This window comes from Anguilla rostrata, chromosome 12, assembly GCF_018555375.3.
Source record: "Anguilla rostrata isolate EN2019 chromosome 12, ASM1855537v3, whole genome shotgun sequence".
Lineage (NCBI taxonomy): Eukaryota > Metazoa > Chordata > Actinopteri > Anguilliformes > Anguillidae > Anguilla > Anguilla rostrata.
Window position 1 is genome coordinate 16,501,641 of NC_057944.1, and position 7,710 is coordinate 16,509,350.

General features: G+C 42.0%; 2 protein-coding genes across 2 annotated transcripts in view; both read left to right on the forward strand.

The window, feature by feature from the left end:
• The first annotated feature begins 634 nt into the window (after positions 1 to 634).
• LOC135236149 (stress-associated endoplasmic reticulum protein 1-like) lies at positions 635 to 2,738 on the forward strand. The gene is made up of 3 exons (XM_064302359.1): positions 635 to 899; positions 1,502 to 1,577; positions 1,934 to 2,738. Exons 1-3 carry the CDS (start codon positions 816 to 818, stop codon positions 1,972 to 1,974), a joined length of 201 nt encoding a protein of 66 aa, XP_064158429.1. The 5' UTR covers positions 635 to 815; the 3' UTR covers positions 1,975 to 2,738.
• A 325-nt stretch (positions 2,739 to 3,063) lies between these two features.
• LOC135236145 (choline-phosphate cytidylyltransferase A-like) overlaps positions 3,064 to 7,710 on the forward strand; it is a 7,835-nt gene continuing 3,188 nt past the window's right edge. Inside the window, exons 1-7 of the mRNA XM_064302356.1 lie at positions 3,064 to 3,315; positions 5,625 to 5,737; positions 6,184 to 6,280; positions 6,732 to 6,848; positions 7,109 to 7,260; positions 7,385 to 7,463; positions 7,558 to 7,700. Of these exons, the coding sequence (XP_064158426.1) occupies positions 5,627 to 5,737; positions 6,184 to 6,280; positions 6,732 to 6,848; positions 7,109 to 7,260; positions 7,385 to 7,463; positions 7,558 to 7,700 (699 nt within the window). The 5' untranslated portion in view covers positions 3,064 to 3,315; positions 5,625 to 5,626. The remainder of the gene's footprint in view (positions 3,316 to 5,624; positions 5,738 to 6,183; positions 6,281 to 6,731; positions 6,849 to 7,108; positions 7,261 to 7,384; positions 7,464 to 7,557; positions 7,701 to 7,710) is intronic.

Genomic DNA, 7,710 nt, shown 5'->3' on the forward strand with positions numbered 1-7,710 from the left:
GAATGACAATGATTAATACATATACATAAAAAGGAACATAAAGGAGAAAGAAAGATAAAGAAAGAAGATTAAATGGGTATATACACAAATAAAATAAATTACTTAAAAACCGACGAATGACTTCTACAAAACTGTTCTGTGACCACATCATAGAACGTGGACGACACTGATGTACCAATCAAAAGTTGAAAATGCTGGTCCCAAGCTCTACAACACGCAACATAGCAATATAGTTATTATATTATACATTGGTTAATATAGAATAATCAGTATGCAGAATGAGTGGGCCTAATCTGTTAGGATAAATAACTCATAAGTGCACCATACACATCAAAATTACAAAAATTACAGGTTGCATCTCATATTTTACATTAAACGTAGGTATCCAGGCAGAATATAGACTGGCTCGCAAATAAAAGCTTTATAGCGTTATGTTATTGAATATAGCTAAATCTTGTTAGCATAATATCTATACAGTTATAAAGACATATATGCCCTTGTTTATATACAATTAAGATAATTCTTATTTACTATTACGAACACTAAAAATAAAATATAAAAAATGCTTCTAGAAATTAATGAGAGGCGGACTATATTACGTCGCTTGGAAAGACAACCTCCACTATCACGCATCAGAATACGGCTTTCCTGTGGGAGGGGCAAACTTTGTGTGGACGTTGACAATTTGGACGGCTTCAGTACTTGTCTGGCTACGTTAGCTGTAGGCTTTGGTAGATTTTGTGGGGTTTCACACTTAGGCGAAGACCTTATTTGCAGTTTATATACGATATAGATAGCTCAGAAGTTCGTACAATATGGTGGCAAAACAGAGAATTCGCATGGCCAACGAAAAACATAGCAAAAACATCACGCAAAGAGGCAACGTAGCCAAGAGCACGGTGAGTTTGGTCCCTCTTCTGGTTGATGCCCTGGGAGTTCGATCAATACTGCTGGTCAGTTAGCTAACATTTTTAAAGGCAAGATAACAGTTAACGTTTGTTAACCTTATTTCAGTTTCAGCAGCTGCATTTTTTGCCAATGGTTGCTTCTGACGTTATTTGAAAAACTAAAGTGAATGTGCCAAAGCTACCAGATTAACGTTTGTCGGTATTCTGGTTTGTCTGAACACCACTAGTTAGGGAAACTGGGCTAGTCGATTATATTGAATGTAACTAAAATACTATAGAAATCAGTTCCACGAGGAATTAACTAAGTTAAGCATAAATCATGCCATGATTCATGGCACTATTCGTTTTTGTGCCAACAGTATGTGCGTTATTTTAGCATGCTTGTCACAAATGCAAAATACATTATGGTACACATGAGCCTAGATAATATAGCCTAATACTAAGTAGATGTTAATGTATGATGTTGCTGCTATTTTTGTTGTTATTTTGCTTTTATAACGTATGTCCTCATCTTTATTTTTTGTATATGTATTGATTTATTCTTTCTGCACATCGGATCAGAATTCAGTAATAACTTCCTCGTTCCGTTCCAGAGAAACACCCAAGATGACAAAGTGTCAGTGGGGCCGTGGCTGTTGGCACTCTTTATTTTCGTAGTCTGTGGATCAGGTAACTGTTCATGAACAGGCATCAGCGACACTGTTTAATACGAACCAAGACTGTGTACTCTGCAGTGTGAACCGTAAAATATCCATCCGTAAATGTATTTGTAAAACGAACCTATCAAAAAGCACTATATGCAGCTAAACCTGTCACACCTTCCTCCACTCCTGTTTGCCCTGAACTCACTACTGTCAGGGGACCTTTATCAGTTTTTTTTCCTACAGTGCAGAGAAGAAAAAAAAAAGTTGTGGAAATTTTTAGTACTTGTGGAGAGAATGCTTTCTTTTTGTGTACACCTATGGTTGTAAGGTGTTTTAATTCAGACTGAAGCTAATGTCATCCACTGTTTGTTCTCCTCACAGCAATCTTCCAGATCATCCAGAGCATCAGGACGGGGATGTAGCTTGGAGACCATAGCTACCCCAACCCTTTCTGCAGACGATACCCCAGCATTCCTTGCTCAACCTTTCCAATGGTTACACCATGCCTAGCAAGCATTTGTGGCAACTATCCGTCTTTTTATTTTCTACTTTTTTTAATTGTTCTGTATCGCCAAGCTGTGTAACCACACAGGGTCATTCCTTCCTTGTGCCTTAGACCAACGGGGAGCAAAATGCGCAAAAGCCATACAAAATGTGCATTTTCCATTCCAGTCTGGGACGTCAGACAAGACTGTAAAGCATTCGGCTTAAAAAATATGATTTAAAGTGAATGTGTTCTTATCATTCACACCTTTACCTCCTTTTGACAGAACAAGAGCCTTTTTGATTACTTTCTGCATGTATGATTACAGTCCAATTACTCTTTATTTCCTCTTTATTATAAAAGATGGATATAGCATTATTTTCAGTGTCTGTGAGCCCTGTTGTAAGGGACCTCTTTCAGTGCCAAACAACATTGTCAGGTCTGAAGATGATGGCAGAAGTGTTTCATTGAAGAGAGAACTTATGAACACAATATATATCCCATCTATATAATGAAATATTATGTTTCCCATCTCCTCAATTGTGTAACATTATTCTGTGATGTTTGTCCTGTACATTCTGTTTTTTAAACATAAAGTAAGCAGATAGAAGTAAATGTGTGGCTGCACTTTGTGTGCCGTACTTCAAATAAAATCTGCATTTGCTGCTAATGGGTAATAAAATGGAGGTAGTAACTTGTGAATCTGTTTCTGTTTTAAAAAAATCTAATTCTGCTTATAGAACATATTTCAAATTGCAGTTCAGGTAAGTTTCACATTCAATTGTCAACCCCAAGCCTCTTAAATGATTGGAACTGAAGTAAGCTCCAAATATAGGGTTTGCCTGTAAATTGTTCATTCGGTACGGACAAGTTTCAGTCACTGGAAATGGATTGTAGCCTACCTGAACAAGTAACTTCAGACACCATAAATCCACAGGGACTGAGCCACCAGGAGGCAGCACACTTACATTCAAGAACGGGGTGGACTGTCCCAGGAATCGAAAAACGGCTGCGTGTCAGTATGTAACGTCACTTCCTACTGTAATCGTAGGTTGGGTTGTTGTAGTTCCTGTGCAGCTGTCAACTCAAGACTGGTAGCTGTCTGAACCAGTCCAGAAGATAATTCGGATACATGTCTGATTTTAGCAATTATAGCTAGCCTTTCACAGTCCTATGCATATAAAGCCACTGTCAGACATTATTAGGACTGCGCTGATATTTCAAGGTCCGCAGATCATAGCACTTCACTCCGGACACTGATTCACCCCACGGGACTCAGGTTTGTGTGGACCTCGCTGTTATCGAACGAGTTAGCTGGCTAGCTTGTTTGACACGGAGAAACTAAAATTACAAGGTGGTTACTTGCTTGCTATCTAGTCGAAATCGGACAGAAGTGCGACAGAGGATAATTAGCCAACTTGTACGATCATTTTTATTTGCTCCCTATGTAGCAACCGTACTGCTGTACAGCAAATCTAGCTTGGTAGCTCGCTATTTATGATTATGTTACTGTATAACTTTGCAATTTTCATCAGACACTGTAATGTAAACTATAGTCAGTACCGCAGTACCTCGTGGTGATTACAGCGTTTTTATTGTACAAAAATCAGCGCTTTAACAGCTAACTTGAAAGTATATGAATAGCATAATACCGTTAGCTGAATTTCGAGGTCATGATCGCCAGCCGCGAAGACCAAGGTGAGATCTGTGGGTATGCTAGCCTCGAGTGAAGTAAAACAAATGAAACGAAGGTCACATGATGGACAGGTTGCTTTTCTACTCGCACACTTTCTGTTTTTATCCGTGATAAATGCTTGTAGACCAGTCAGATAATTGTGGGGAAATTGTGTGCCTGGTGTGCGAAGAGAAAAACATTCTGCAACTTACCTCTCCTTGTGTCCAAACGGAACGTTGAACTTAAGTTATTTGAGTATTTTGTAATTGCTTGTTACAGTAAATCATTCTGCTGCACGTTCCATGCACTGGATCAATACTGCATGGCTTGCAAAATTACAACGAACACCAATTTTAGCTCTATGGTCGCGAATATTAGCATTTACCCTTGTAAATATTTTATAGCATACTGATTTAAAACTTAATCATTGCCACTTGAGTATGACATTCTTGTAAATTGTCAATTGAATAACCGGTAAGTGATGAACGGCGTGGGATGAGCCACGCCAATTTCAGACAGCTCTCATTGGTGATCAAAAACTCAAATTTTGTCAGATGGTTGAATGTTTAGTCAAGAATTCGAGTTCTATAATCAATGTAACTAGGTTTCTATCAAACTTTAATAAACTGATATACATAAAAATGTACAATTCCATTTGTGAATAATTGATAAACGTGAGCGCCATCAACATAAAATGGCCAAAATGGAGTTCATGGTAGACCCGGAGGTCTTAAATTTAACCGTGTTATCAAAAAGGTTCATGTCCAAATAATTTAATATTAAAATTACTTTGTATCCAGGGGGTAGAAAAGTTGAATATGTTTTTTTATACCACATTGGTACTCTCATATGGGATTAGGCCATAGTCATGAAAATAATTATATTTATTACTTTATTGAATTTCTGTGTCACAGTCCGATATCACCCAACGATTTCCTCGACAATCGTTCAACATAAATATATTGGTCGGTTTAATTTCTGTCCTTAGGACGGCCTATTGCTTTTGACGGAGGAGGTGATGAGGTGGTGTGGCTTTCAGCAGGTTGTAATCACATAAACGAGTTAGCCTGTAGAAATGGAGAGATGAACTGGAAAGGTTCATTAGAGGGCAGCTCTCCTGGCCTCATCTGATTGGTTTGTTAACCTTAGGGGAATGAGAGGAAACCAGAGCCAAAACATCCCGCAGAATCATGATAATCATGCAGAAAAAGGCTAATTATGATCCTGACCCAGATTTTTAAAGTTTTAAAGTCTCTAATCTGAATACGTATGTGTGTTTGTTGCATTTGTTGGTCGCGCTACCTGCGTTTTGTAGTTCATTTCAGTTGCACTGGGTAAAATGGTAGCTTACAGAAATCTCATCCTTGTCCTGACTGTGTCCAGCATGTGTGTAATGTGGCTCTCTTCCCTTCTGAGCTGACAGGTGCCCGTGTAGATCGGCGGTGTTGTAAACCCCTTACGTGAAAAGATTTTTCAGAGCTTTGTTTTGGTTATGTAACAAGCTTCTGTTAGGTTTTGGATTTGTTCCCAGTCAAAGTTGGCACAGGACAGCCATTATTGCACAAGACAGTTGAACTGGAAGTATGGGGAATAAAGAAATGATTGTTGAATTTCACTTTTGAAAATCCCTGGTAACGTCAATGGTTCGATAGTGCCTCTCCCCCCAGACCTCTGCATGCTTCTAAACCAAAAAAAGTACATTGTTGTTCCATTAAAAGAAAGACAATTAAATGTAAATATTGTCCCATTTCTATTGTCCTCACATATATTTCAGTCCTCGGCAAGTGGATGTCAAATATAAGATTGCATTATAGAGGAAATCCACATAAATTCATTTTTCCAGTCATAAAAAGCTGCCATCTAGTGGCAAAAACAAGTGTGTGACCGTGTGCATCCCACCTCCCCTTGGCCAGACATGGAGGCTCACAGCTCAGAGCGACTGCTTTCAAGGAAGAGGAGGAAGGAGGGATCCAATGGAGAGGCGGAGGAGGGAGAGCGGCCAGGGAAGGCCCCACGCCTCACTGTGGTGAGTGAGTGAGTAAGTGAGTGAGTGAGGGAGGGAGGGAGGGAGGGGTGTGTGTCCTTTCCCTAATTTTACTTTGCTTTAGACTGGACATGTCAAATTCACATTGTAGGACCATCCAATTGCCACAGCATCTTCTTTGGACGACAGACGGGCAGAGTAGCAGAGTCTGTGTTCTCTGGCGTGTGTAGCCGTTTCTCACAGCTGAGCCATGCGGTCATTCTGCCAGAGGACCGCCCCACGTACACAGCTGGCACAGGCATGCTACCGGCACCAAGGCTGTGCACGGAGAGAGGGAATACCCTGCAGACTGATGGCTTCCCTTCCCACTGTGACCAAACTATGTGATGGGATTTCGGGACAGTCACTGCACTGCACTGCTTAACCCGGATGCTCTACCTATTTCTCCACATCCTGCCATCGTAATGGACAGCGTGTGTGCGTTTCAGGGCCTGACAGACCCCGCCCCTTTCGCTGACCAGCTGGAGCCTGCGACCACACCCTACCAACGTGTCAGCATGGAGGAGGCGCAGAGAGGCACCCCACGTGAGTGTCCTCTCCGCTCACACACACCCGCACACAGAGTAAACTAATTATCGGGGCATCACAGGCATAAAATTGCCTATGAAAGATTTCATTTAATTAGTTAATTTAGCATTGTACATTATCAGTACTTCTTTAAACTGAATATGTAATTTGTTTGACTAAAAAGGCATTAGTGTGACAACCACCTTTTGCTTCCCCAATAGCATCTCATAAATATCAGTGCATTCCTAGTCTCCCCTTCTGAAGGCTAATAATTCAGGCATGTCAGAGTCACCATGTAGTTTTGAACCAGTAAATTTAGCTGATGAACCACACTTATTAAACAGATTGGTGTAAAAATGACTCCATTATCTAACTGTAGCTGCTGCAGCCGTGCACAGGTCACAGACTGGCCCTCGCAGGGTTAAATAGCGTCTGTGGTAAACCCTCCCTCTCCTCCCTCCCTCCCCAGTGGATCGACCAGTGCGGGTGTATGCCGATGGGATCTTTGACCTGTTCCACTCAGGACACGCCCGTGCTCTGATGCAGGCCAAGGGGCTGTTCCCAAACACACACCTCATCGTGGGCGGTGAGGAACAGCGCTTTCGCCCCTCTGTCTGTCCATCTGTGTTGCCTACCGTCTGCTGTCTGTCTTCCATCAGATTCTGTCTACATGCCTGTGTTTATGAGCATTAACTGTCTAGCAGTCTGAACCGTATATCGAGGTGTGTGCTGTTCAGTCGCTCGTTCTGTTCTGAAGTGCTGAGCTCTGTTAGCGCGTGCTAAGTTCTAAGTTCCAGCTGTCTCATAGCTGTCACTGTCTGTGTAATACCCACTCTCCCTCCACAGTGTGCAGCGACGACCTGACGCACCAGTTCAAGGGCTTCACCGTCATGAACGAGGACGAGCGCTACGATGCGGTCAGCCACTGCCGCTACGTGGACGAGGTGGTGCGCAACGCGCCCTGGACGCTCACGCCAGAGTTCCTCGCTGAACACCGGGTGAGAGAAACACCCGTCTAACTCCAGATTTTACTCCACGGAAACAGGTGCCATTATGTCACTTTGTACTTCCAGAGTTAAAGCTCTGTATTTATCATTTGCCCTCTCCATTGATACTCCACAGATTGACTTTGTCGCCCACGATGATATCCCATACTCCTCTGCAGGGAGTGACGATGTTTACAAGCACATCAAGGAAGCGGGTGGGTATCGTGAAATTCTATGGTTGGTCTGATTTTTGAGCTTCAGTCAGATAGACAGATGGTGTGTATGACTTCCTCTTTCCTATCTCCCCAGGCATGTTTGCCCCCACCCAGCGAACAGAGGGCATCTCCACCTCTGACATCATCACACGCATTGTCCGTGACTATGACGTATACGTACGACGCAACCTGCAGAGGGGCTATACTGCCAAGGAGCTCAATGTCAGCTTCATAAATGTGAGTCCAG

Excerpts from the sequence above, each read along its gene's own strand:
- LOC135236149 (XM_064302359.1), top strand. The coding sequence starts at position 816 with ATGGTGGCAAAACAGAGAATTCGCATGGCCAACGAAAAACATAGCAAA. Across the intron at positions 900-1,501 it reads GCAACGTAGCCAAGAGCACG|AGAAACACCCAAGATGACAA; the intron begins GTGAGTTTGGTC and ends GTTCCGTTCCAG. Across the intron at positions 1,578-1,933 it reads TTTCGTAGTCTGTGGATCAG|CAATCTTCCAGATCATCCAG; the intron begins GTAACTGTTCAT and ends TTCTCCTCACAG.